Source organism: Penicillium concentricum (assembly GCF_028827145.1).
Source record: "Penicillium concentricum strain IBT 3081 chromosome Unknown utg000002l_segment0_segment0, whole genome shotgun sequence".
Classification (NCBI taxonomy): Eukaryota; Fungi; Ascomycota; class Eurotiomycetes; order Eurotiales; family Aspergillaceae; genus Penicillium; species Penicillium concentricum.
Window position 1 is genome coordinate 5622845 of NW_026622755.1, and position 27986 is coordinate 5650830.

The window sequence follows — 27986 nt, forward strand, 5'->3', positions numbered from 1 at the left end:
AATGACTGAAGTCGTATGCCTTGCATAACTATGTTACTTCCCGCCTACCTTTTGACTCCGCAAAAATGCAGCCACCTGCTCATGCCTTGTGACAAAAAACATACGCTTCCGATCTGATTTCCAAACCAACACGCCAATCTCCGCGGCATACTGGCAAGGAGCCTGGTATTCGGTCAAGGTGGTGAAATCCTTGAACAAAAAGCCTGCCGTGGCCCGGAGACGGTCCCGCTCCAGCTGCCACAGTCTGATCTGATCTGTCACGGTAGGCGGGAGCACAGATGCCGGGACACCCTTGCCGCTGGATTGGGCAGCACTGTGTTTCCGCAGCTGTGGGTGCGCGTGCGATAATAGGTATGAGATGATTTGATCGGCAGTGATTCCCATCTCGATGGCTCGGCGAACAGACTGTCTGGTAATTTTGCCGGTGACTAGATTGGGGAAGCGGTATTTGAGGTTTGTGAAGAGGGAGATGAGGGATATTTGTAGGGGTGACGAGGTGTAGGCATAGAGTCGGTAGTTGGTTTCGATGATGATGAACCCGGAGCCAGCGCCACCAGATGGCCCCGCTGGGCCAGTGAGGGACCCCGTGACAGGGTTGCTCAGGGCGCTCGAGTCGGATGTAAGTGTAGTTGCAAGACGCGTGGGATAAAAGCGCGTCGCGTCGGCGTCTTCCTGGTAGACAATACCAAAATCGGCGAGGTCCGTGAGAGTGCGAAGTTGGTTGGGTGTCATGTGGCTCTTGTCGTAAGATGATCCAAGTTCCAGGCTGCTCAGGAGGAACAGGAATGAGAGAACCTCGACACTGTCCATTCCGATGGCCTCGGCGCTCTCGACATAAAGAATCAAGATATGCCAGACCTGCGTGTTCACGTCCTGGAGTACAAATCCGAATCCGTCTTTGGTGATGTCGACACGGTTGCCTCGGATTTCAACTAGGTGTCCCGCTTGAAGAAGCTGTTTGACACCCTTGCTCAAATTGACCGCATCGCGCTGTCCACTCAAGGCACTCGTTCCAACCATGTAGCCCATAACACCCTCCCACTGTCGTCTAGCATATTCGTCCAAATCGGCGATTGAGGTCAGGGTGTGTTCTGGAGCTTGAGAAAATACACCGAAAGAGTGAGAGTCCTCGGCGCCCATCAGAGCTTGTCGAAGCGAAGCAGCGAATGGGTTGGTGACCATGTATGCGCGGACATTTTCACTTGTGAGGGTCGTAGATAGAATGTGAAGTCGACCCAATATTGAAAGCGCATTATCCCGTTCCCTTGTGTCAATACGATCAGTAGATGACTGGAGCTAGACCCATCAGATAAGCCACTCACTTCTTGCTCTCTGAGTTGACCCAAACTTCTAGGTCAGCTGTTGGGAGAGGGTCTTTTAGATAGATTAGAGCCATCACAAAGCATTTTGCTATATTCACTGTTAGCACAACGTTTCGTTCCATGTGAATACGCTCAATGTACCTAGATCAGGCAGCATGCGCCGGAAGATCGCGAGGGCTGTGGACGGCTGCTGGTATAGTTTATAAAAAGTCGTCCCGGGAAGTCCCTCCAGGTACTCCAGGGGACGGGATGTTGCACTTGCCATGGTGAGCTGTGAGAAACCAAGTTCTCAAGCAACTGAGGAAAATAAGGTGCCTAGGTGAAGTGGTTGAGTGAAATGACGCTGGTACGGTGGCCGAAGCGGCTGTAAAGTGCAGCTCCGGGATGCTCCCGAATCGCCGGGTCAAGTACGTTGGATTTGTTTAACCCTCCTTATATCATTCCATTTTCAAGACATTTGTCACTTTTGAGATATGGCTTCTCTGAAATTTGTTCGCTCGGTAATTCTAAGGGCCTTCATCCCCTGACATTCACTATTTTACTAATGCATACGCTATCTATAGGTGTGGGAGTCCTTCCGAGCTACCTCGGGTCTGGAGCCGCGGTATGGAACACGTCCCAACTTGCTTCTATATTTGAAATATTAGAGAAAAACTAACATCTCACTTCGATTTGGCTGCAGGTTGTTGAATAATGTAAGACTGAGTCAGTTTCCTAATATTTACATTGAAGGTGTCACTGATATCTACTATAGCTCCGTGTTACAGCAGCCAGGCCTGGTGTGGTCAACTTTGAGCTGGATATTCAGAAGGAGCATACAGTATGTCTCTTTCTGCTTGCAGTGTCTCCCACAGGCATCTTCGGGGATCTTCTTAAACCCCCAGCTTCTCACACGGAACGTTTGTCTCTGACATCTATATTATTTAGAACCGCCTGAATATCCTCCATGGAGGCACCATTGCGAGCATGGGTAAGAGACCCTTGTACATGAATAAAAGCTGTGATACTTGGCTAAAATCTGCTCTAGTGGACCTCGGAGGCTCGTTGGCTGTGGCGTCTCGTGGCTTGTTTGCGACGGGTGTATCAACGGACCTGAATGGTAAGTCTATAAAATAGGTATCAAATCTGAATTCGCGGTTTCTAATCAAATCTTCTCAAGTCACGTACTTGAATTCAGGTGGCAAAGTTGGTGACCGAATCTTGGCCGTATGTCTTTTTCCATCTTGCTTTTCCTCTCCATCTCAATATTCCTAAACGGGTGCTAACTGTCAACCTTAGGAGGTGACTTGCGATAAATGTACGCTACCTGACTTCTACACGTCTCTTTTGCTTCATATTTTGGACATCAACTAATTCACCACAATTAGTTGGCAAGACCCTTGCTTTCACGAACATCAAGTTCACGAACCCCGACGGCCATGTTGTTGCCCGTGGGAGTCACACGAAGTGCGTACCCTATCCTAGTACCAAAATTAAACTACTAATGTCACTTAGGTATGTGGCCCAGGCTTGGAAGGACCCCAATAACATTGTGGAGGAAATGAACAAGCATAAGAACCAATGAGCGCCAAATTGGGTGTTAAAACCGATGAAACAGGGGCGTTTTGGTCGAACAAGTCTCGCAACTACTTTACAAGTCATTGAGAAAGACGGCCGGAGAAAAGTAAGATCAGTCGACATTGCAGCAATAAATCCGAGTCATCAGACAAGACGGATTATAGATTACAACAAGTCTGTTCATATCCCCAAATTATACTATATCATTCTACCTGAGACCAGAAAGTTGATATTCATTTCATTTACTGAGTGCTACTATGTAGTAGATAACCCTATGGTCTGTAAGATGAACTGCTCATTCAACGCCCCTCTCAGAATACAAAGAAGTAGAAAATATGGAGCCCCAACAAACTCCTTTATTGAGTATTGCTGTACCATTTTAACTTGCGAAACACTTCATACAATATCTTCATCCCTATCATCAGCCCCCATAGCCTCATCCTCGTCCAGATAGTCATCTTCGCCAGCCGGCGCCGCATCTTCGATGGTGATATCTCCATCACCCATAGCCTTAACCTTGGCCTGCGTCATCTCAAACACATACTGTCCAAGGTGCTCGACGCTCTCCATCGGCGTGCCCTCAATAGCGGCGCTAGCCTCCCGCGACGACGGGAACATCTCGCCAGGAGCGAGCATGAGCTTATCCGGTCGTTGTAGAAGAAGATCGAATGCGGGTTTGAGTTCGTAGCACGACTCAAAGACTTCCCGTCGGCCGAGGATATACAGGCCCAGTCGTGCGCGGGACAGGGCTACAGTCAGACGGCGGACGTCGCGCAGGTATCCGACGCTGCGGGTTCGGGTGAGAGAAAGGATTACGTCTAGAAAATTGTTAGCAATTGCAATATTTTGAGTTACGTGAACACGCTTTGGGAGAAAGTCAACTCACAATCATTCTGCTCTCCCTGGTAGCGATCCACCGTCGTCACAATCTTGGGCATTCCAAACATCGGGTTCTTGCCACAGCGGTGACTCAACACATCCCGGATCAAAGCTGTCTGCCCAGCATATGTGGCTAAGATCGAGATTTTAGACGCAGGGTAACCCAGGAGACGCATGTACTGGTACATGGCCACTGCGTACTCTGCTTCACCCAAATTCTGGATAAAGTGAGGTGTTGGCTCTCGCTCCCCAGAGCCCTGATAGTCGGGGACATTGATGAACTGGTAGTCGAACTGGAAACCAGCATTGGCCTGCTGGTACTCGAGGGCAGTTTCAACCACTGGAAGGTCTCCGAGTTCCTTGTACCGCCAGCGGAAGAGCTCTGCAATGCTAGGCCGTGCGCGTCCCTGCTTGTCCAAGTTGATCACTGGGACACCCAGTCGTGCCAGTCGCAAGAAGAGACTTTGCTCGAAGTGGGCATATTGACGGAAAGCCATGTTCTGAATAATGGGTGAGTTCTGGTAGTGATCACCACAGAGAACAACACGCTTGAGAGGAAGCTCGCCGTTCTTCATGTTTTGCAGCGCGTTGGGGATGAAACTCTCAACTTCAGTAATCTGCGCGGCTTCTTCCATGACTACGTTGTCGTAGTGGAAGCCTAGATCGGCAATTTCTTGCCGGCGCATAGCTGCATGGGTCGAGGTCATCGCGATAATTCGGGCCTCCTTCACGAGGAGATAGTTCGCTTTATCGCGAGGTTGTCTCAAGATCTCGAATGGCCGGATGTCTTCCAACTCAGTGAAGATTCGAGCAATGTGACGTTGGCAACCTGCAGCAGTGTCGATGATCGCCTCCTTCGTGGCCTCAGCTTCGAATAGGGGCTGGGGAGCATTTGCAAAGTATGAGTGGAACGGGAAGGATGCGACAATCTCTTCATTTGATGCTCCTTCGGAATTGGCTCGATCCCAGAATTTGGCCCATGCTGGCTGCACGTAAACTGTATTGAAGTAGCCTGCAGTCTCGCATGAATTTCCATGCGCACCCTCGACCCCAATCGATGCGGCCAAGCGCATCACTTCTGACAAGTATTGATTGCGATTGTCAAGGAAGGATTCAACTCGTCCATACTTGCTGTAGTTGGAATCGGTGTCCAATTCTTCCTCGCCGTGACCCAGTCGCAACAAGTGCCGTTCATCAATATCCAGTGCAATGATTTTCTGGAATAATTGATTGAGGGCTTGGTTGCTGTGTGCAATGAGTAGTGTCCGTTCATTGGGGAAGTTGTGGTAAATGTTGTTGATAATTTGGGTGGTGACATCAGTCTTTCCAGTACCAGGCGGTCCCACAATGACGGTGAGTCCCGGCTGTGTTCCAGATGCGATGGCTTCCACTTGAGCGGGGGTGAATCGGATTTTGTTCAATTTGGGAGCGTCGACGGGGTAAGGGCCAGGGTTTGGTGGCTTGTATGTGGAAACACGCATACTGCTAGGCGCCAACTCTGTCTCTGCAGCTTGATCCCGGCGTCGCTTCTTCGTCGCATGAGGCTCTTCTGCAGGCTCTTGATTAACATATTCAATAACGTAGGGAGGGCCAAAGCTGGCATTCTCAGCCCCCGAGGGTTCAATGCCCGGGAAGCTTTCCACCAAATGAGACCAATCCAAAAATGTGTCTCGGAAGTCGACAGTTTTAAGTCTGTTTGGCAGCTGTGTGTATCGAGCACTAGCGGGATCTCCGTAGCCCAGGAAGATGTCCTGGAGCCAGGAAGGAAGCGTCATATCAGAGACAATAAGCTTTTGCATCGTCTGGAGAATTGACTTGAAGTTATTCTCCCTGCCTTTTCTCCGTGCAACCACGTTGATGAGGGGGTAAATGTCCGGTTTTCCGTGGGCCTGTTGGTCCTTGTCGGCTTTGAATGCAGCCGCATCCAAGTTGACGATCAATCTTCTCGATCGTGCCCTAGAATGAGAGCCATTGGCCTGGCCAGGGTATTGTCGCAATGCGCGACCTTGCTCGTCAAGGACCTGTACGATCTCAGCCGTTCGAAGATGGGTCATCCGAGGGGCTTCAGGCGCACCTTGTTCCGACTGCGGCGAGGTGGGCTGGACCGCCAAAAGATAGACGACGTCATCGGGACGGAGTGAGTCCCATTCTCTCCTAACATTATCTGCAAGCCTTCCCACCTCTATCGCAATCTCGGCTCGAACAAAAGCCGGGTTTGTTGCTCCGACCTTTGGTGGTGCGACATCGATGATAGCAGGCTTTGAGATTGGAATAGCCATTCGAGAGAATCCCTCAAAGTTTAGGCTTCCATCGCGTGCTGCCTTCGGTTGCATGCGTTTAACGAGGGACTCCATGTCCTTGCGGATTTGGAAGAATGCTTCTGATCGGTAGAGAAGGAAGGAGCGCCAAAGGAAATCTCCGAGACTCAGATACTGGAGATTCAACTTCGGGATTGCCAGAGGCCTCGATCCGTCGTATGTCTCATTCCTCAACAAGGCCGGGTCGTAGAGGGTTTCTTCCGTCGGAAGTGGGCTCAACTTCTCGACGGCTTCTTGGAAGGGGACCTTGCGTTCATAAGAAGATGCCAAAACTTCCAGGTAGAACTGACGGTCTGCAGTGACGTGCGACGATTTTGGATAGCTTGTGCGGAATCCTAGGTGAGAGCACAGGCTCTGGAGTTCCGACTCGTCTAGAGAAGATAGCTGACCCTCTAAATCCGCTCGCTTCTCAATCGACCCCATATTGGACAGCGCAAGAATCATGAGCTTGTCTTTGAAGAACTTCATTGAGGTTCTTTGCAGCTGGGCCAATTCCTGGCAATGCAGGTCATAGACTCCCTGCGGAGAAAGAGCCTCGCCTGAGTAATCATCAATTGCAAATTCGACAAAATGTTTGAGAAGGCTGTGGAAGTCGCGTAGAAGGGCGTTATCAGGCGCACGGTAGAGCTGCGAAAGGCGAATAACCGACAGAAGGTTGAGGTCCTTCAACAATGTGTTCACGTAGCGCCTAGTGGGAAGCTGACTTTCGAGATCAACCAAGAGCTCAAGGAAACGTTCACAGTATAGCAAATTCTCAACCTGGTCCTTTTCGGGTCCGTTCAACCTATGAAGGAAATCCAAGAGCATCGTGTATAGCCATGAACGCTCGAATCGCATCTTTGCTTTTGCCGCTTCATCTCCAGCATCGTATCGCTTTGCAGAGGCTCTCCATGCCTTCTTCAGTGTCGAGGCCTTTGCAATAATACGATCTCTAGTCTCCTCACTAGCCAGGTTGTGCCAGATCGAGATGGAAACGAGGGGCGCGCATTCTTTGCGGATCAGGACGTTCTCGAGCGACTGGAAGGCGCTGATAATAAACGATATGATTGAGAGTCGGGAGCGAGTCGGGAGTGAATGATCAATGCTCATCGAAAGAATACGGTGGAAGAGATTGGAGAAGTCATCGGCACGGTCGGAGAAGATATCTGCAATTGTCAGCTTCGCCGCATTATAGATCTCGTCGCATTGACTCACCCCATATCGGCAAGTGCTCGCGATGCTTCACGCTGACGATCAATGCAATCAACAGTACATGATGATTAGATGCGTCCTCTGTGTAAGTCGGCCAAAGGAACCTGTAAAACAGTTAGCGTTGGCCCTGCAGGCATGATTAGAGAGAACATACTTCTCAAGAATGTTCAAGTTCTCTAGAATCAATAGCGAGCGACTGTTGAAAGCCTCTGCCTCCAAAGGATCCCACAATTGCTTTTTGATGACATCTGATTTGGCCTTGCGGACCTTCGTGTTCAACCAGTGGGCCTTGGCTAGCTGCACCCACGGGCTTTCTTCACGAAAGTCCACCACTGTAGGCCTGGATTCGAGACTCTGCGCCATCGCAGGAGTCAATAGTTTCCTTAACCTAATAAATTGGGGTTGGTCAAGGATGGGTGGATTGGCGCAGTCGGGAACATCTGAATTGGTGAAGCTGGGGGAGCTTTTTCCAAAAGTCTTGGCTTTGAGTTCCGCCGAGCCGCAGTTCTCAATCACTCCGACCACTTTGTTTCCCTCCTTTCTGCACCCATCTAAGCTTTCTTCTTCTTCTTTTAATCCGTCTTCAAAGGACGATTGATGAGACACCTGAGAAGAAGCTGAAGACTGCAATCAAGAAAAGACAAAGGCCCCCTAAAAAGACGCTCGAGAAGGCGCCTACAAACACGCTCGAAACGACACTCCGAGACGACACTCTGAGACAACCCCTCAAGGGTCCCTTACAAAGGCGCTGGGGTTAGACGCTTCATAAAATGGCGAACGAGGATGTTGCCGGTGTCCAGGTCTACAAAAGACTAGTGGACAATCTCCTGGATCGCGCCGCGCAGGTCAAGCCCGACAAGCAGATCGAACCCCCTTTGACCGAAACACACCTGGGTGAATCGATATGGCAAGTCTCATCTGAGGATGACAATGCTATAAAGCACTTGAGCCCACAGACCAAGGTTGCGGCCGTGGAAATCGCGTTTCGCGAGAAGTTCTATCGCGTCTTGGTACGACCCGTCCACAGCTCTAGTCTCCAGGGCATCGTTAACAGTTCGCCATAGGCCTCGACTTCCATCGATGACCCTGCTTTCATTCAAATCTGGAACCTCCTTGACATTGTCTCGATCTTCTCTGATAATGGTCAGTCTCCCCACTCCATCCGCAATACATACATCTCTGATAACCACCAGAACAATGCGAACCCGGTCTGATTTTCTGGCTCATTGAGGAGCTTTTGGATAGTCAAACCATCAACGGCTGTCGCAAGGTGTTTGACTACTTGGAGTCCCGAAGGGAAAGGAACACCAAGGTCAGCATGGCCCCTCACCTACTATATCCGTTGCAAAGCTGACCCCGCAAAAGAAACATTTCAAACAAAAAAGCTTAGTTATTCTACGATCATGTAACGAGCTTCTCCGCCGGCTCTCGCGCGCAGAAGATACAGTGTTTTGTGGCCGGGTGTTTATCTATCTCTTCCAGAGTTTCCCACTGGGAGACAAGAGTTCGGTTAACCTTCGCGGCGAGTTCCACTCTGAGAATGTTACGATTTTTGACGAAATTTCGAAGGAGTCTACCGAGAAGCAGGAGCAGGATACAACAATGACTGAAGGTGCTGAGCCCGCGGCACATGGAGAAGCAGAGGCGGGTCAGGCTGAGACCCCTTCTCAGCAAACGTCGAAGGTGCCCAAGGTTGTTGTTTCTACTGGTGACGATAAGAAATCAGATGATGTCGACTTGAACGCTCTCTACCCGCTCTTCTGGAGCCTTCAGGCCTATTTCTCCGCCCCGAGTAAGATGTTCGATGCTGAACGGTTTACATCATTCAAGACTGGAATGGAAGCCACGCTGGCTGCATTCAAGAATATCAACACTGAGATGGAAAACGAGAGTTCTGTCCGAGCCTCAGAAGATGCCCGCAAGTCGAACAAGCGCAAACGTATTGCGGGTGGTACTGAAGTTGCCACCAGCTTCAACCCGAAGTACTTGACCAGCAGGGATCTGTTTGACCTTGAAATCAGCGATACTGCTTTCCGACGACATGTTCTTGTCCAGGCTCTTATCCTCCTCGACTTTCTGCTTTCTCTCACTTCAAAATCCAAATCACGCCTGGCCGATACGACGAACAAGTCCGTTCTCTACGGTTTCACTTTAAACGAGGAGGATACCAAGTGGGCGCTCGGCATGCGAAAAGGTATCGAGGGATATCTGCAACAAGGGCCCGGAGGCAAGTTCTACTATCGCATGGTGGATACGGTCTTGTCTCGAGACAAGAACTGGGTGCGGTGGAAAGCCGAGGGGTGTCCATTGATTGAACGACCGGCCATCTCGGCGGCGGAATATACAGCTTCCCGCGAGCACGCCACCAAAGCGTATGCCAACAAACGCCTTCGTCCATCCCCCATGGGCTCTCTCGATTTGAAGTTCCTTGCCGACACCGAGGCGCTGGCCAATATCGAGCGTCTCAAGGAATCCGATCGATACAGCGTTCCTTCCGCAGACTCGTTCTTGAAGGGCATCATGGACGATGAAATGGACATCGATATGGCGATGACCGACGAGGACAAGGCGATTGCCGAGGGTGCTAAAGCCAGCAAGTCCTGGCGTATCTTACGTCTTGCTGCGAAAGGAAAGCTCGCTGCATTCGACAAAATTGGAGAGGGCAACAATCTACAGGTCTTGTTCGAAAGCGCTACGGCGAATGAGGATAACAATGAGCTCGGTTCCTCTGGCGATACCAAGGATCTCCCCCAGTCCCTCGATGGAGGTCAGGATCTTGCTGAATCCGAAGAGCCCGTTGGGGACAAAGAGCCCGCTGAAGAGGCTGCCGAATCCGAAGAACCTGTCGAGGGCAAAATCAAGACTGACGAATCCGGGAGTACTCATGACCTGCCCCAAAGCACAGATCAGGAAATGCAAGTTGAAACCAAAGACGTCATCGGCGAAGAACAAGCCATAAGCACCGATGACAATGAAGAGGCCCTTGCCGCCGCTAGCGCCTCGAAAGAGAACTCTGCCACCTAAAGTCAGATTGTGGCTTGAAGATATTTTGTTGGATACTCAATGGCTTTGATCCCCCCTTTTGTCCGGAGAAAATCCTCCAATGGGCATCGTCTGGCGCAGTTACGCCTCGACCACATCCAGATTATCCAGGCAACTTGCAGGATTTCATGCGTCGATATCACGGCACCGTTGGTGCCTTGATCGGGGAGCGAGATTACCACATCCGTTCACCTGCATTATCCGCGACACATCTGGGATTCAGCACTTGAATTTTTTTTCGAATATCAGAGTGCGTCCTGGGTCATCCCTGTAGGCACAGTTATCTGGCCTAATTGGGGGTCATTTCACGAGCCTTTTTTTTTCTTTCAAGAAAGCCCCCCTTCTTCAGAGTTCGGCTATATCGGAGAATCGGAAATGGATATCGCTTAAACCGAAACAACAAAAAAAGGCACCCGAATCTAGAATTCTACGGGAAGCGGGCCACTAGGAGATGAAAGTTCATACCCGGGCACCTGGACATGGAGAAGACCTTTAACGTGGAGACCAAGATTCTTCTGATCGGCAACTCTAATACAAATGACTTGAAAGGGTTCCTGCATGAAGTAAAGGAAAAAACACGCTCTATCCATGTGCTTCGGAAATCGCTAATTTCTCAGTGGCGTTGGCGTCGCAGCCATGTTTCACTTTTTCCTTTTTTTTTTCCTTTTTCTTTTATCTTTTTTTTATGAGAAACTAGGGTAAGATTAAGTGGCTTCGGAAACAAAATCCTAAAAAATAAAAAAAAAGGAGAGAAGAATATGTACTTCGGAAGCCTGGAATACCTTAGACGAGAATCACATAAAACACCCAACCCAGAAGTGGGCTCTTTTTCTTTTTTTCCCCCCTGTCCGCCCCTTTTTCGTAGAGAACAATCCTTTCGACGGGGTAGTTCGTGACGATATAGTGCAATATAGTACAATATCGAAATAGGGTTCGAGAAGAGCAAGCGAAGCAAATCATCCCCCAAAAAGAAATCGCGCATTGATCGTCTGGGGCTCGGTGCACAATAACTCTCCACTAGGAAATAAAAAAGACCACATGGGAAAACCGTCTGAACTATCTCTCCACCAAGTATATAACGGCCATGTGGTCCGATCTAATGCACTGACCATGTGTGGGACTATTGATATTCTACGGACTACGGAGTTTTGACTGTACCGAGTGGATCATATTTTGAGACGTCACCCAAGCGAGTTTTCTATTCGCTTTAATCCCATTTAGGACGTAGATATTCCTTTCTAGATCGGGAACACTGTGTCCATGAATTAAAGATATATATATCACCCGTTCGATATGTTATTCTCTACTATTCTATAACATGTACCCTGTACTTCGTATGACCTCTCTATACCAGAAGTTTTGATATTATTTCTCAAGGGGAAACAGAAAAAAAGAAAAGAAAAAAAAAATCCGCCAAGAGATCGGCTTGCGTCACCCACTCAATAAATAATACAATCTAATACAATGTTTTTGGTAGAGCTAAAATATTTTTCGATCCGATCTGTTCCCCACGTTCCAGAAGGGAGATTACAAGGACACATCATACGTTGCAACGTTTCTTTCCAGGGTCTCTCGAAAGGGCTTGATCGTCATCTTCGGCCGCGAGCCTCTCCGGGATCGAAAAAAACGGCTCCGAGTTTTCTCCTCCGATGGCTCCACCTCTTTTTGTTTTGGACTTTGTATACATGTACTCCGTACTATGTTGTAGGTTGTATGTTATATGTTGTATATGTTGTATATTGTATATTGTATATTGTATCCTCTAACCCTATCCCTAATCCTATCCGATATCCGACCCGATGTCCTTCGTCAGTTATGTATTGACCCACAATCTCTATATTTCTACGCCTCATTTCACCTGCGACTCGAGTTGTTTCATATTGTGGAGATTTCCAGGGGAGCTGTCTCTGACAACTACCGAGCCATGGAATTCTCTTCGCTAAAACCCCTTAATTCCGATTTTTCTCAGGCCCGCTTGAAGAAAAAAAAAAAAAAGAACTATCGAATTTCTTCTCGGACGAGGCTCTACAAAGGTTATATCGCCCCGATAAACTGGAGCAAGTTTCATATTCTAATCCCCTCTATATTGGCTCGGCATTTGAATTTTTATCCCTCCACCTCTCAGCTCGCTTCTTTCCGAGGTAGTGGCGGGCAGCCCGCTGAGTGGTTCTCTTTTGATAGCGGCTTAGGGTGCCGCTTATGGATCCAGTACGCCACTAACACAGCCGACTGGTCCCTTCCACATGGCCTGGTATGCGCGTTCCGGTCTGTAACGGCGTCCCAAGAATCGAGCTTTTTTTTTTTTTTTTTTTTCTTTTCTTTTCTTTTCTTTTCTTTTCTACAGATTCTAAGATCCATTCATTCTTCAATATACGGAGTACTCCGTAAAGGAAAGATATACAAGTAGACCATTGCCTCCCCCTTAAACTCTACTCTTTCTTTTCTCTTCCGGGTCTCGGGTCCCGCAGGACCCATTCCATTTATCAGAGCTGAAGTTGACCTTCCCAACCAGCTTAGATCATAGATTACAGATCCATATGTGAAGACTCATTATGGAGTGTGTGTACTCCGGAGTATCGACTCTATACAAGTTCTCTTACCCCGTATTCCGTTGAAATCTTTAGATTCTTTACCTATCACTTCGTATCCAGGAACGCCTTATGGCTAAAAGGGCTTTAGGCCGGATATAGGTATTGGATCGGAGGCTACGATTTATTCTCCGAGCCGATCCTTTTAGTTTCTGATACAGATAGCTATCTGTATTGTATACCATCTATACCATATGTAACCTGATGTTTTACCATCGAGGTCAACGGCTGCCGCTATGGACCGTTTGGTATAGGATCTTCATCCAGGTAAATAGATCGGGTGCTGATCTGTGGACTCTTACTGAGTCTATGATCTGTTGGACTTTCTACATACAATGTACATTAGTTTCACGCCCCTCAGGCCCACCCTCTTGGGAATTGATTTTAGCTAAACTACTATTTTATATGATTTATCTGTCCATTTTTCGAACATTGAAGATTCTCATCAAAGCCGTTAACCAAGCCGTTAACCTAAGCATCTATCGACACAAAGTATACAATATAGAAGTATGGAATTTATCGGGCCAAAGTTGTGGACCCCGGGGGGCCATTCCGTTTAATATCGTATATTTTCCACTGTTACCTCGCTTGGCTATTAAGTCCTATTTGCCTCACATATCTCCGGTCGATCCTAGTCTAGCGGCATTATGTGTCCCAGGTACCACATTTTCACTTTGGTGGATGCTTCTTAACATCTTATAGCTACTGCCCAGCTGCGTAACGATCATCAATACCGATCTCAGATCCAAAAGAAAAGAATTTAAAAAAAAGAATAAAAGGCTGGAGACAGTTGTCCCGCTTGACGTATCCTCGTTTAGGCCTTGTTTTCTGCTTTCTCCTCTTCTGGGAAAAAAAAAAAAAGCACACCGGTTCCCCTTCACCTGACACACTTTTTGGCGCTTTAATCCCCTTTCTTATTTTTCTCTGGAAGCTCCCTTTAATTGCAGAAACCCTTCTTTACCCTTTTTACGCCGGCACTTCCCAAGACCCACCAACGTCTCATATCGGGGGAATCTACCGTTTCCTTTTTGGGCTAGAATTTCTCCTATTGTTTCTGTTGACGAAAGTCTTTTGACTCTATTTCTTTTTCCTTTTCAAAGACCTTATTGGTTTTTGAACTATCACGGGTAAGGGCAATATATACACACACACAAACACACCCATATCCAAACTAGACCCTTACCATGTCAGTCGGTGGCCCTTGCCTTTGGTTGCCTTCATTATCTTCACCAGTTCCTTCGCCCCTATCTGCAGTTTCATCTCACCTGTCAGCCCGAAGCAGCGAGAGACTCTCTTTAGGGCCCAGAACTATCTCACCACGGCTATCTGTGCAGAAGAAAGAGGAGCCTGGCGTTCCTGTTCCTGTGCACGTTCCCGCCCGTCCTGTGGAGATGCAACCGGTTGGTTATAAGGCTGAGAACGCCTCGAATAACCCGGTTTCACAGCCTGTCAGCATGGGTTCAGCACCGTACTTGGGGAGAGATGTCTCACGAGAGACGGTCAACCACCGGTTGGAGGCGGCGAAACAGGATATGCTTCCCCGTGTGAAGTTGGAGATTCCGAGTCTGAATCAGCGGGGCTTTTCATCTGTTCAGCCCCTGGTCGGGCACGGTCATCCTGAAGAGATGGGTGTTTCATCCTTTTCAGGCCATGACTCGAGAGACGACCACGAGAGAGAATCGACAGTCAGTCCTGATGACGATAAGGATATGATGGGCAGTGATGACAATAGATCGCCTTCCATGGAGAAGAAAAAGATGAAGCGATTCCGGTACGAATGTTTGAATTCGAGGTATAGCGCATTGCTGACAGAAGTATAGTTTGACACATAACCAAACCCGCTTTCTGATGAGCGAGTTCACTCGCCAGGCACATCCCGATGCGGCTCATCGAGAACGTCTGTCGAGGGAAATTCCTGGATTGACCCCGCGTCAAGTGCAAGTCTGGTTCCAAAATAGGTAGGGTGTTCAACTAGTTTATGAATTGTCTGTCCTTGACTAACGTGGGATGTACTGTCAGGCGAGCAAAGCTCAAGCGTCTCACTACGAATGATCGGGAGAGGATGCTCAAATCTCGAGCCCTTCCTGACGATTTTGATACCACAAAAGTTCTCCGTACGCCCTTCGAGGGCAAACAATCAGGTGTCACGCCAGTGGCATCTCCACAAGGCTACACCGCTCCAAATCCAGATTTCGGGTCTTTGAGAACACTACGTACCGATTGCTACCCCCGGCCAAATGAAGACGAGTATCTCGTCTCGCCTCTCAGCTCTGCATCGACAGCAGGAACCTACATGTCCTCGACTGGACGAAATGACAGCCTGTCTCAGTCAAACATGATGTTCCGTCCTGCTGCGTCCGCCTCCATGTCAGATTTACATAGAACCATCCGCAACGATTACCCAGTCACCAGATCAAGCAGCTTGTCCGATGCATCGGCCCATCCGTCGGCCTATGCGGGTTATCATATGCACAATCGCTTCGCGGGGCCGCAGCCAAATCAGCCAGGTCTACCGTATATGAGACGACCCATGGAATACGCTATACCCCGCCATCCAGGTATGGGGCCCTATGATCAACATCAGTCGTTCGAGGGCTCAGTGTCACCGACAGACACTCAAGGTCCACACATCACCTACGATATGAACAACCTTGGTTAGTCTTTTTTCTCCTTCTCTCGACATTTTGCGAACTATTTTCTAACATGATGGTTTTATACAGGCCCCCAACAACAAAATTACAATCTTGGAATGGGCTCTCAATTGCCAACCCAAGGCCGACCTATGGCCACCATGCAGAGCCTGCCAGTCTCGGCAGCACAAGATTATCGGCCCTATTCCTACGATGCTACTGCGGGCCCAATGGGCACACCAATTCCTTACACACAAGCAAACACCTCGACTCTGAGTCTCCCAACTTCGGAGCCACCTTACAACTACCCCAACTATATTCAGCAGTGAGGTGAGGCTCAAGACAGTGGGCTTTAGAAAAAAATTATCGGCTGCCACTTGTCTGCTATACGACACCCTCGTTTTGCTTTCCACATCTTCTCCTTCATCTCTATCTCATCTCTCATCCCCGCCTTCTGGTTAACTGGTTAGCTGGGTTAACCAAAGATCCGCGATCTGTATCAGCGAGTATTAATCATTAATCATTCTCATAGCGTTGTTTCTGGGTTTTCTTTTTGGGCTTCTTTTTTTCTGTGTCCTGTGTTATCAACTATCTCTTTAAACCCTTTTTCTTGTTTGCATCTGCATTCTTTGTTTGATTTCACCATGTTGTTCTCATTTTTGTTGCGTTTCTTTTGGTCTGGTCGGGTCTGGTCTGAAATCTAGCGATCATTGTCTGGGAGGCACTTTGTCTAATATTAATTGTTTCTGATCTCGCTGCATAGCCTCGGGGTGAAAGGTTGGAATGGTATATAGATGCTACTGTGTTTAGAAGCAGACAGACCATCAAGTCTACAATTCACTTGAACCAAATAAACCAAGTTGTCCTTGACATTTCTCTACTTTCACCTACTTTCATAGATAAGCATACACTATCTGATTCTTAACTCATCAAGGTCAAAGCTCCCAACTAAACAATAGTTCCCTTGCATACTATAAACCCCAACAACAACCAATGGCATAGCCCTGGTCATCCAAATCCTGCCCATCGAATCAGAATCAAGACAAAAGTAATACAATACCCCTTTTCTCAGCACATCCACAGTCAGGCAAGATTGTCCAGCCACTCAAGAGACATGTATTTGCTTGTCTCCGCGATGGGCCAATCAGCGTCCACCGAAACAGAACACCATACCACGTGACATCTTCCCTCTCAGCCAATCAAGTCCCGGCAATTGATAATCACCACCCTCTGACGCATGCAGAACAAGTATAAAGGAACTCGTAGACGCAATGTATTATTTTCTTTCTCTCAGACACTCTCATCTTGATTCAAATAACAATATCATTCCTATATCTTCCATCTTTCAATCTTGCAAACTCACAAACCTTTCTCATCAACATCACCTCTCAATCTTCAAAAAACTACGTCATATCAAATCAACCCGCCAAAATGGTCCACCCCACTACCACCTGCTGCAAGACCGCCAAAGACGGCTCCTGCGTCTGTGCCGCTCAGGCCAAGTGCTCCTGCGGTGAGCAGAGCGCCCTCCACTGTAGCTGCAACAAAGCTTCCTCCGAGAATGCCGTGTCTGGTCCCCGCTGCTCATGCCGTATGTGATCCCATTCTGATAACCTGAGAAACAAAACATAGATACTAACATGTTTGAAATAGGCTCTCGCCCAGCTGGCCAGTGCACCTGTGAGCGCTCAGTGACCGAGAACAAGCCTATCGCTGGTGAGGCCTGTGCCTGTGGCAGCCGTCCCCAGGGTGAGTTTTAGTTCCCTTCTAATGTGATGTGTTCTATTGAATTCCCTGCTAACTTTTGATTTCAGATTCTTGCACTTGTGAGAAGGCTACTGCTGTTGAGTCCGCTGTTGAGTCCGCCCTCGAGGTTGACTTCACTACCAGTGCTTAAGTGACTCGGCCCACTTATATCTTTGCTTTGATGGGATTTCTCTATCATTGATAATTGCATTTTCTCTCATCCCCGCCTTGATGGGATGGCGGCGTCTTGGGCTTGGGCATTTTTGTATTGGTTGATATTTGCTTTAGGGGTTGCTTTATCCTTACCTACCTATTGAATGAGATATGAAATGAGATATTAATGTTATCCAAATTTCACTACAATATATATAAATATAAATCGCAAAGGAAGAATTGCAAATAACAAGTAGGCTAGATTGGTTGAGTACGCACTAACAGCTATCGAAATGGACTTGGGTGGCTTTGAAACGGGAATCTACTTCTTAAAATAGACTGGTACAACGTGTCGAGCCTCATAAAGCTTGTTTGGAATGGAAATATGCATATCGAGGGTAATATATTGAGAATAACTATAAACCAGCCTCTTTTCCAAGTGTCTTTGCTGTCTATTGTTCACATGGAATCAGTCTCTTTATAGTTCATATCCAGACTAACACAACCTATACTTAGGTATACTTATTCCTTGCACCGCCACATCGGATCAGTATTCCTCCGCCGCCACACACCGCCACAGCGGAACCCGGGCTGATCGACAGCGGAAGTGACCCAATGAAATACGAAGCGGACAAGTTACGGGGATGGACTCATCTCGACTTCGCGTATTGCTCGGCTTGTTTCTCCTGGGATCTCTAAACTGGGCGCTATTCTGTACGTTGCAACCCCCGCCGTGCAATCGGATACCTCCGGCCCACACCAACTGCTGACAAGCTCCCCCAGGATTCAACTCCCTCACACCACACCCAACCCCCTGTTTTCCAAGGAGCTTCCACGAACTTGGAAATCCATCACCCGACACGCTGCATGGTCAATGCCCCATAATCGACACTCCAGCATAACCGGGACATGGTAGTGTGACGTTGTGCGTCCGATCGCGAACCCCCTGAGGTGATAATCCCGCGTGGCATGCGAGGGCGCACCTCGAGCGAAAACCCCGCCATACCATAGTCGTCGATTTTTTTTCTTCTTCAGTCCGTGGGCTGATAAACACGTTACTCTGCTACCGTCGCGATGTCGTCGATGCGAGGGCTTGTGCAGTTTATTGCTGATCTGCGGAACGCCCGTGCTAGAGAACTCGAGGAGAAGCGCGTGAATAAGGAGCTGGCCAATATTCGGCAGAAGTTTAAGTCTGGCAATCTTAATGGTTACCAGAAGAAGAAATACGTTTGCAAATTGCTCTACGTCTACATTCAGGGCTATGATGTGGACTTCGGCCATCTCGAGGCTGTTAACTTGATCTCTTCGACTAAGTACTCTGAGAAGCAGATCGGATACTTGGCTGTCACGTTGTTCTTGCATGAAGAGCATGAGCTGCTTCATTTGGTCGTCAACAGTATTCGGAAGGACTTGCTCGATCATCATGAATTGAATAACTGCTTGGCCCTGCATGCTGTGGCTAATGTCGGTGGTAAAGAGCTCGGAGAAGCGCTGGGCTCTGAGGTTCACAGGCTTCTCATCTCACCGTGAGTTTGGGACGTTTCTTGTTTTGCTTATGATTCTTCTGACATTTTCCAGTACCTCCAAAGCTTTCGTCAAAAAGAAGGCTGCTTTAACACTGCTTCGGTTGTACCGCAAATACCCCGGCATCGTGCGAAACGAATGGGCCGAAAGAATCATATCGATCATGGATGACCCTGACATGGGAGTGGCCCTCTCCGTCACCTCTTTGGTCATGGCGCTAGCTCAGGACTTGCCAGAGGAATATAAAGGCTGTTATGTCAAGGCTGCGCAGCGATTGAAGCGGATTGTGGTTGACAACGATATCGCTCCGGACTACCTCTACTACCGTGTACCATGTCCATGGATCCAGGTTAAGTTCTTGCGCCTGTTGCAATACTATCCTCCATCAGGTATGTTTACTGCCGTGGATACGTATAACTCAGTTTCTCATATACAATTACAGAGGACAGCCATGTTCGCGAGATTATTCGAGAGTCCCTCTCCCAGATGATGCAAGCTGCAATGGAAACACCCAAGAATGTCCAGCAGAACAATGCCCAAAACGCCATCCTCTTCGAAGCCATCAACCTCCTTATTCACCTCGACTCTGAGCACAATCTCATGCTGCAAATTTCCACCCGCCTAGGCAAATACATCCAGTCTCGGGAGACTAATGTCCGATACCTTGGTCTGGATGCGCTGACCCATTTTGCCGCTCGAGCTGAAACCCTTGACCCGATAAAAAAGCACCAGAACATTATCCTGGGATCGCTTCGAGACCGCGATATCAGTGTTCGTCGCAAAGGATTGGACCTGTTGTACAGCATGTGCGATACCAGTAATGCCGGCCCCATCGTAAACGAGCTTCTGCGATACCTGCAGACTGCCGATTATGCCATTCGAGAGGAAATGGTACTCAAGGTTGCCATCCTTACCGAGAAATACGCTGCTGATGCACAGTGGTACATTGACATGACATTGAAACTGCTCTCACTGGCAGGCGAACATGTGAACGACGAAGTATGGCAACGAGTGATTCAGATTGTGACCAACAACGAAGAACTACAAGCATATGCAGCACACACCCTGCTGGGCTACATGAAGTCCGATTGCCACGAAAGTTTGGTGAAAATTGGCTGCTACGTCTTGGGCGAGTACGGCCACCTCATCGCCGAAAACGCCGGCTCGAGCCCTATTGAACAGTTCCTAGCCCTGCAGGCCAAGATGTTCTCTAGTTCTGATAACGCACGGGCCATGATCCTCTCATCGTTTGTCAAGTTCGTGAACTTGTTCCCCGAAATCAAACCTCAGCTCTTGCAAATCTTCCGCCTGTACAGCCATTCTCCCGATTCCGAACTGCAGCAGCGAGCATTTGAGTACCTGTCGCTGGCGACTCTCCCGACCGACGACCTGCTGCGAACGGTCTGTGATGAGATGCCGCCATTCTCGGAACGAACCTCCATTCTACTTTCACGGCTACACCAGAAGACAGCCGGTGCGAGTGAGAAGAAGACCTGGGTCATTGGTGGCAAGGACGCGAATGCGGACAAGCAGGAAATGCTCTTGGCACAGAACACCGGTCTCAAGCGCACCTTCACGACAATCGTCCATGGCACGCGCACTGGGTCCGGCAGTACTCCAGCCAGCCCGGCAAGCGCGTCCAATGCCGCCAGTGCATCGGGCGATTTGGCAGGCCTGGATCTCAGCGGTCCATCAGCCCCAGCTCCCAATATGGCCAGTGCCGCTCATCTGACCCCAGAATGGGACGTTGGCTACAACCGACTGTTCTTCTCACGTGAGGGTGTGCTTTTCGAAGATGCACAGATCCAGGTCGGACTGCGCTCGGAGTACCGCGGCCCTATGGGTGTCGTGAAGCTCTACATCTCGAACAAGTCCACATACCCTATCGGATCTCTTACCACCACCGTCGATAACCCGGCCTCTCCTCAATTGAAGATCGACACGAAGAACCTCCCCGAACCAACAATCCCGGCTGCCGGGCAGACACAGCAGACTCTGTTCTGCACCGCCCACGGTCCCTTCACGGATGCGCCTACCATTCGTATCTCATACTTGGCTGGTGCTCTCCAGGCCTACACACTCCAGCTGCCTGTCCTAATGCACCGCTACATGGAATCGTCTTCTCTGTCAGCCGAGGAATTCTTCAAGCGCTGGCGTCAGATTGGGGGTGGCCCGCTGGAATCCCAGAAGACCTTTGGCTTGCTGGGTAAGAACAAGGTCATCAACGAACGATTCACTCGGAGAATTGTCGAGGGATTCGCATTCAAGATTTTGGATGGTGTCGATCCAAACTCTCAAAATATTGTTGGCTGCGCGGTGTACCAGTTTGAGGGAGGTAAGACGGGCTGTCTGTTGCGGCTGGAGCCCAACTACGAGAAGAAGGTATGTACTAGAGCTCTTCCCATTCGTTTGTATCTTCATGCTAACTCTTTCGTTCAGATGTATCGCGTCACTGTTCGTGCCACCCAAGAAGAGGTACCACAGTCACTGGTCAGACAAATGGAGTTGAGGCTGGCGCAGGGCATGAAAGCAGGCGAATCCTTCGATTAGGGCGTCTGCAGATGATATGGAAGCATTCATGTATATCTCTAATTGGATTACCAAGTCAAATATTAGCAAGTGTTCCACCAGGAACATCGCATCTCTTTTTGTATAAACCATTGCCAGGAAAGTAATAAATACGAGGTGCTATACATACGGTCCATCTAATGATCAGCATTCTCAGTGGTGGTATATCCCCACCAGAAGCCTAACAACCTTTTGAAATCTACATCTTCAGCTCAACGCAAAAAGAAATCGTAACTCATAACCACCTCAACCCTCAAACTCAAACAACACTTGCCTCCGCTTTAGGCGGCCGATCCCCAAAGATCGTGGTTCCAACCCTAACCTGATCGCTACCAAGAGCAATCGCCCCCTCGAAATCTGAGCTCATACCCATACTAAGCTCCAATTCAGCCTCATCCCCAACCAAGCCAAGCTCCCTGACGACTCGATCCCTCGTCTCCCTCAAACAAACAAAATCCTCATTTTCATTCTCCACCGTCGTCGCCCGCGATCTCGCAATAGCTCCAATGGTCATAAAACCCTGCAACTTGAGCCGGGGACATTGCTCGCGAACATATCGACAAAGCGCCGTCGCCCCAGAGGGCTCGACGCCAGCCTTATTCTCCTCGCCAGACGTATTAACCTGAACATAGATGCGCAGTCTCCCATCCTCATCGTGATTCGTAGCAGCCATCTCAGATCCCCTCTCGCCCCACCCCTTATCCAGCAACTTCGCCTTTTTCTCCGAGTCGACGCTCTCGACAGCCCACAGCCCGCGCACATCCCGCGCAAGGGTCACGCACTTGTTGCTCTGCAGCCCGCCAATGAAGTGCCATTTGATGCTTGCGGGTAGCAGTCGCGATTTCTCGAGGAGTTCTTGCAGGTAGTTTTCGCCAAAGTGGAGTTGCGATCCTGGAGCTTGGTGCAATGCCAGTGCGTCGGCTGCGGGCTTGAGCTTGGAGACAGCTACGAGTCGAATTGGTTTGCTGGGGATTGGGGCTTGGAGGGCGGCTGTGCTCACTCGCGCGCGCACGGCCGTTAGGTTTGAGAGGAGTGTGGCGGCACGCGCTGGTGTTGCTGGGGTCATTGTTGGGAGTTCGGGTGGTGTGTTGGTTGTCATTGCAGTTTGGGTGGGGTTATTTGTTGGTGTTGTGTTGATTGTGACTGTTGGTGTTGCTGGGTTGGTTTGGGGTGGTGTACTCGTTTTTGAGGATTCGTTATTGGGCGTTTTGTGGTTTGATAAAAGCTCAGTTACGAATTGCAATGATGTGTTCAATTGAATTGAGGCAAATCAAATCCGAGCTATGGATCGAAGGTGGACTTTCTATTAGAGCCTTAGGCATCAATTTCGGGGAATACTCCGACGCACGTGACTTGAATGCACCGCCACATGTGCGCCTCATAGTTTATTTCATTTCTTCCGTTTGCGTCTTTGATGGTGAGATCATCTATCTCGATCTACCCAGGAATTTCAACTGAGATTCAAACTCTATATTAGTTTTCTTCGGCGCTAAATGCAGACACCAGGTAATCCCGGGATCCTGGCGGCAAGCCAAACAGACCTCTGCTCCAATGGATCTGCATGCTCGGAAAAGAGACCCCTGCGGAGCGCCGGGTATGAGCGGATCCCAGTTCGTCTCGACCTGTCAGGGCTGACTGGCTTTCGGCTGGGCTTGTCGATCAGATTTGTCGAGTTTCAAACTCCTTTGATGCATCTCGATCTCTATTTTTAATGTTTCTGCATGATTTTATTTCTGGCACTGCCTTTGTTGAACCTGTTGAAACAGAACAATAGCCGCCTTTCTTTTTTGGTCTTGTCTTCCAAGACCAATCCCATTTTCATTATCTCACTTCGTAACCCCCTTTCTCCATCCGGGCGCTTGCCAAGTTTGCTGCCTAGCTAAGACGGAGTACGGAGTACATGGCTATTAGACCTATAACAAAAAACCAAGCTTGAGAATACGACCTCCGGTTGTCAGATGTAACCTGTAGCTCTTAGTCGAAGAAAGATCTAGGCAAAGTATAAACCCACTAATTATAATAATATAATCATAAAGCCCACTTATAATATAATTATATACCACAATAATCAAAGAAAATGGTTTCTTTGACGTCAGCTCCAATCAATAGCCGTGGTTCCATTCATAGACCGGTCAATGACTATTCACTCATCATTACATTAGCCTGCAACTTAAAGAGCTTATTATCTGTCCCCTGTACCTCCGGTCGCTTTCTTTTCCTTGCTGATCCCTAATTATCTTCCTCCATATCTCATTTCAGCTGGTCTGAAGTTTCAAAGCTCCGAACATCTCGACATCACCGGCTACAGAGCATACTTCCCGTGGAATCCGATTAGGCTTAGTAGCTACACTGCTCCGACGCCAGAAGCCATTTTCGCACCATTACACATCGGGCATTTGACATTCTCATTTTCTTGCCAATACCTCATCAATATTCGTTTCACAGTCACTCTGCTCGACACACTTTGAACCCACAAATCTATATTCTTCGTCCCATCAACTATCAACTATCAAAAACGCATCTTGGGCACCTGCGGGACCCCCTATCAAATTCAATACTCAATAAGTTTGAAGAAAATCATCCAGCAAAATCAATAATGTGCCGTCAATATTTCACACTCTACGAATGGTGCCAATGCGAAGAAGATGCCGGTAATAGCGTCTGCGCTGCGCACCGCCGGAATGGCTGCCCGGGCATCAGCGTCGAGACCGTTCACATGCACTGTTTCTGCAACTCACACGCCACGCGTGGTTTCAAGTCCGAGAAGGAGACCCGTAAGAAGGAGAATAAGGTGCGCCGCCGATCTGAGGATTCTCTTGACGAGAAGGATTCTTTCGGCCGCCGTTGGTATCAGTGGTATCAATGGCGAGGTCTGCGGTCACGCTAAGTGACTACATACACATTTTTTTATCTTTTTTTTTCTCCCTCTTCTCTGTCTATCTTTTTATAACTTCGGTGTTGGGGGACTTGGGGTCTCGGTTTGGGAGACGGAATTCTGCGGGTTTACGGCGTTCCATCACGCGAATGCAGTGATCTAGATGATCTGCATATGATTCGATTTGTCTTTATTGGAACCTTCTTTCGGTCTGTTTTATGTTAGAGATGAGTCCTAATAGAGAAAGCATGTAGCATGGTTGGGGATTGTTACAAAAGCTATCAATGAAGAAAATACAATATCATTGAATGTCTCACTATTAGACAATAAGAATCAAGTCAAAAGGAGATAATATCAATAACAATAGAATGATAAACAATAGAAATATAATATGAAGAATATATAGATGTTGTGTGTCGTTGTTCTATGCTATGGAGATCGGCCGAACCCTTACCCCATGTGGCTTAACCCAAACATGTGAATCCCCACCTTTCTTTGTCTCTTTGTTTCTTTTGTTTCCCCTTCCCTATTCATCCAACCTCGACCTATCATCTCTCGGCTTTCACTCCGTATTGAATGAGAAGAAACATCGTGTATTGCAAATTCTTTGTGGCAGAGTCGATATCTGCAAGATGGACCCATACAAGCTCCCCTCCACTCAGGAGGACCCGCCACTATTCGGGGACAATGGGGTCAATAACAACAATATCGATGAAGCGCATTGTAAATTGATCGACTCTCTGGATCGCCTGAGTCTGGCGACAGCGACCCCATTGCCTCCATCACCTCGTCTTTCTTCTATTCCATCCTATCTTCCCCCTAGATCTGTTCAAGCCACCCGACATGTACCTGTTATTCCTCTACAGGCCAACCAACCTGTTCAATCTGTCACTTTACAATCAAATCAACCTGTTCAACTTGTTTCACCACAAACAGCCGGTTCTGTTTCTGTTCGAGACGAACGACGCAAGTCAATTACACCACTACAAAAGCGCAAGTCCACTGTATCTCTTCGGTCGGTCTCACAACCGCTCAGATCTTCATCTCCAACTCCTGATCCTTCACGCCGCACATCATTCACCTCTGCGGGGTCGACAACCACCGCAACATCACCCGCGATGCACCCTGCACGCCTGGTCTTCAGCCCAGCTCCAGAAACTCCAATTCCGACTGCTTCGTCTGTCGCCGCTGAGCACTTCTCAAAGGAGCTTGAATCGCACCGATCTGGTGATGTCAATACTCAAACTGCTGTTATTGTTCACGACGACTGTTATGGCCATCGTTACTCTCAGCTTGAAGCGCCAAAACGGACTCTCGAGAGAATTGTCGAAAGACCAGAGCGCATCCGCGCCTGTGCTGTAGGCATCTCTGCAGCTTATGTCCTCCTTGGCTCTCGGTATGCGGAAGGTCTCGCGCCAAAACCAAGTTTGAGCTTGAACAACATTGACGTTCCTTTCCAAATTATCAAGACTGATCGCAAGGTGTATTTGTCTGATGCTGCTGTTACAGATGTCCATGGAACCCAATGGATGTCAGAATTGAAATGGATGGGGGACCTTGCAGAGTCACGTCTCATCATGGATGGTAATGAACTTGCCAGACAACGGACGGAAGAACACGACGGGCTCGGCACAAGTGGTCCTGCCCTAAATACCAACGACCTCTACTTATGCTCGGAGTCCGTGAACGCCTTCCAAGGAGCCCTGGGGGGCGTCTGCGAGGGTGTGGATCTTGTTTTCAACTCTGGTCCGATTCAGCGCGCATTTGTTTGCATTCGACCTCCCGGTCACCATTGTTCAGCTAACTTCCCTTCCGGCTTTTGCTGGATCAACAACGTTCATGTCGGAATTTCCCACGCAGCGACAGTCCACGGTCTGACCCACGCTGCCATCCTTGACTTCGATCTTCACCATGGCGATGGGTCTCAGGACATTGCATACGATCACAACTCCAAATTACTCAACAAAACACAAAAGGCCGATTTGGCTAAAACCGATGCCACGCAATTCAAGGAATATGAAGACGCTCCTCCATACACCAAAGCAGCAATCGGCTACTACAGCTTGCACGATGTGAACTCTTTCCCTTGCGAGAACGGCGAACGCGACAAAGTTATGGGTGCCAGCCTGTGTGTCGAAGCACACAATCAGTCTATTTGGAATGTTCATCTCGAAACCTGGGCCGATCTTGATGAGTTCTGGAAATTATACCAGATGAAATACAGCGCATTGCTCACCAAAGCCCGCTCCTTTCTTCGCGAACGCACAATTGAACTCAACCAAGAACGACAAGAGAATCCGAATTCTCCACTACCCAAGGCGGCAATCTTCATCTCTGCCGGGTTTGATGCCAGCGAGTGGGAAGGCAACGGCATGCAACGCCACAGCGTGAAGGTGCCAACTGAATTCTATGCCAAGTTCACCGCGGATGTCATCCGCTTATCAAAAGAGGAAGGCCTGAGTGTCGAGGGGCGCGTCATTAGCGTCCTCGAGGGCGGCTACAGTGACCGCGCGTTGTCCTCCGGTGTGCTCAGTCATCTCTCAGGTCTCAATGAAAACTCAGAGTACAAGACTGAGTGGTGGTCTCACAATCAGCTGAGAGAATTGGATGCCATCATGGCTCCAGCGCCCAGCAAGGGGCGCAAGAAGAGCGCTGCCACCTACCTGACAGCCACCAAGTCCTTTGCGGCAAAGGTAATCGCCCCCGGGAGAGACCGGAAGTCCACCGGGGACCTCGATCCCAACATCGCCGCCCATTTGCCAGAAGTGAGCTGGGCGGTGGCCACCGGGGAGCTGTCGAAGCTCATAATCCCCGATAGCCGCCAGACCCTGAGCTGCCGCCCGGCGGAGTTGAACCGCCAGCGACGAGAGCAGAGCGCCCAGGATGGGGGTCTCGACATCCCCATCCCCGAAAAGGGGCGCCAGCTGCGCTCGCGCAAACCTAAGGAGTCGACCCCCGTCCCCATCACCCCCCGCCCTGCCACGCCACGGCGCCAGGCCCGCAAGGGCGTGAAAACCCCCAAGACCACCATTGCCGCCACGACCCTCCCTGCTGCCTCCCGCGAGGCCTCTCCGTCTGTGGGTGCCTCCCGTCGGAAGAGCACCAGTCTAACGCGCGCGGGAACTCCGCGCCGGGGTGTCAGCCCCTTGAACCTCCCCCCAGTTCCCCAGATTCCAACTTCCGTGGGGGAAGTCAGGGGCTGCACCCGGATAATTCTCAACATGCCGGCGAGGGAGCCCGGTCGTGGCCGCAAGTTGTCCGGCGGTGCGGTTGAACACCACCGCCGTGGTCGAGGCTCAAAGTCCCCCAAGAAGGGGAAGATGAAGCGTGAGAGTAACTCCGGTGGAAGCCCGGCTGCTTCCGCCGGCAGTTCTCCCTTGGTCGCGGCCAAGGATGCCGTGATGGAGGACGCGTAAGGCGGCAGGCACCGCATTTTTTTACATATTAATTCGATACCCTGACTGATTTTTGTATAATTCATTGTTTGGTTTCTCTAAACTTCTGTGGTTATTTGTCACTTCGTAGACTCCGTAGAGGATGATATTTGGATAAACAAGCCTAATGTTTGTAAAAGTTTCTTATAAAACACAATA

The 27986-nt window shown here is 49.1% G+C and overlaps 10 protein-coding genes across 10 annotated transcripts; 7 read left to right on the top strand and 3 right to left on the bottom strand.

The window, feature by feature from the left end:
• Window positions 1-33: 33 nt before the first annotated feature.
• On the bottom strand, window positions 34-1587 carry N7517_005807 (TFIIH/NER complex subunit TFB2; the record flags this gene model as incomplete). The annotated part of the gene is made up of 3 exons (XM_056723537.1): window positions 34-1264; window positions 1323-1410; window positions 1464-1587. The coding sequence occupies 3 exons, from the start codon at window positions 1585-1587 to the stop codon at window positions 34-36; spliced, it is 1443 nt and encodes a 480-aa protein (XP_056579787.1).
• A 208-nt stretch (window positions 1588-1795) lies between these two features.
• Window positions 1796-2886, top strand: N7517_005808 (PaaI family thioesterase; the record flags this gene model as incomplete). Its single annotated transcript, XM_056723538.1, has 10 exons — window positions 1796-1822; window positions 1886-1926; window positions 2005-2017; window positions 2077-2142; window positions 2250-2292; window positions 2350-2421; window positions 2482-2528; window positions 2601-2619; window positions 2690-2768; window positions 2817-2886. The coding sequence occupies 10 exons, from the start codon at window positions 1796-1798 to the stop codon at window positions 2884-2886; spliced, it is 477 nt and encodes a 158-aa protein (XP_056579788.1).
• A 389-nt stretch (window positions 2887-3275) lies between these two features.
• N7517_005809 (RNA helicase aquarius) lies at window positions 3276-7630 on the bottom strand (the record flags this gene model as incomplete). The annotated part of the gene is made up of 4 exons (XM_056723539.1): window positions 3276-3697; window positions 3766-7221; window positions 7271-7371; window positions 7422-7630. The coding sequence occupies 4 exons, from the start codon at window positions 7628-7630 to the stop codon at window positions 3276-3278; spliced, it is 4188 nt and encodes a 1395-aa protein (XP_056579789.1).
• A 407-nt stretch (window positions 7631-8037) lies between these two features.
• N7517_005810 (THO complex subunit THO1/HPR1) lies at window positions 8038-10291 on the top strand (the record flags this gene model as incomplete). The annotated part of the gene is made up of 4 exons (XM_056723540.1): window positions 8038-8277; window positions 8332-8410; window positions 8461-8579; window positions 8633-10291. 4 exons carry the CDS (start codon window positions 8038-8040, stop codon window positions 10289-10291), a joined length of 2097 nt encoding a protein of 698 aa, XP_056579790.1.
• A 3790-nt stretch (window positions 10292-14081) lies between these two features.
• Window positions 14082-15856, top strand: N7517_005811 (homeobox domain-containing protein; the record flags this gene model as incomplete). The annotated part of the gene is made up of 4 exons (XM_056723541.1): window positions 14082-14668; window positions 14718-14855; window positions 14917-15551; window positions 15618-15856. The coding sequence occupies 4 exons, from the start codon at window positions 14082-14084 to the stop codon at window positions 15854-15856; spliced, it is 1599 nt and encodes a 532-aa protein (XP_056579791.1).
• A 1102-nt stretch (window positions 15857-16958) lies between these two features.
• N7517_005812 (putative copper resistance protein Crd2) lies at window positions 16959-17424 on the top strand (the record flags this gene model as incomplete). The annotated part of the gene is made up of 3 exons (XM_056723542.1): window positions 16959-17118; window positions 17181-17276; window positions 17342-17424. The coding sequence occupies 3 exons, from the start codon at window positions 16959-16961 to the stop codon at window positions 17422-17424; spliced, it is 339 nt and encodes a 112-aa protein (XP_056579792.1).
• Window positions 17425-18500: 1076 nt separating this feature from the next.
• On the top strand, window positions 18501-21500 carry N7517_005813 (AP-2 complex subunit alpha; the record flags this gene model as incomplete). The annotated part of the gene is made up of 4 exons (XM_056723543.1): window positions 18501-18952; window positions 19005-19339; window positions 19393-21332; window positions 21390-21500. The coding sequence occupies 4 exons, from the start codon at window positions 18501-18503 to the stop codon at window positions 21498-21500; spliced, it is 2838 nt and encodes a 945-aa protein (XP_056579793.1).
• A 277-nt stretch (window positions 21501-21777) lies between these two features.
• On the bottom strand, window positions 21778-22617 carry N7517_005814 (YggS family pyridoxal phosphate enzyme; the record flags this gene model as incomplete). Its single annotated transcript, XM_056723544.1, has 1 exon — window positions 21778-22617. One exon carries the CDS (start codon window positions 22615-22617, stop codon window positions 21778-21780), a length of 840 nt encoding a protein of 279 aa, XP_056579794.1.
• Window positions 22618-24114: 1497 nt separating this feature from the next.
• N7517_005815 (uncharacterized protein) lies at window positions 24115-24405 on the top strand (the record flags this gene model as incomplete). Its single annotated transcript, XM_056723545.1, has 1 exon — window positions 24115-24405. One exon carries the CDS (start codon window positions 24115-24117, stop codon window positions 24403-24405), a length of 291 nt encoding a protein of 96 aa, XP_056579795.1.
• A 620-nt stretch (window positions 24406-25025) lies between these two features.
• On the top strand, window positions 25026-27809 carry N7517_005816 (histone deacetylase hosB; the record flags this gene model as incomplete). Its single annotated transcript, XM_056723546.1, has 1 exon — window positions 25026-27809. The coding sequence occupies one exon, from the start codon at window positions 25026-25028 to the stop codon at window positions 27807-27809; it is 2784 nt and encodes a 927-aa protein (XP_056579796.1).
• Between the last annotated feature and the right edge of the window lie 177 nt (window positions 27810-27986).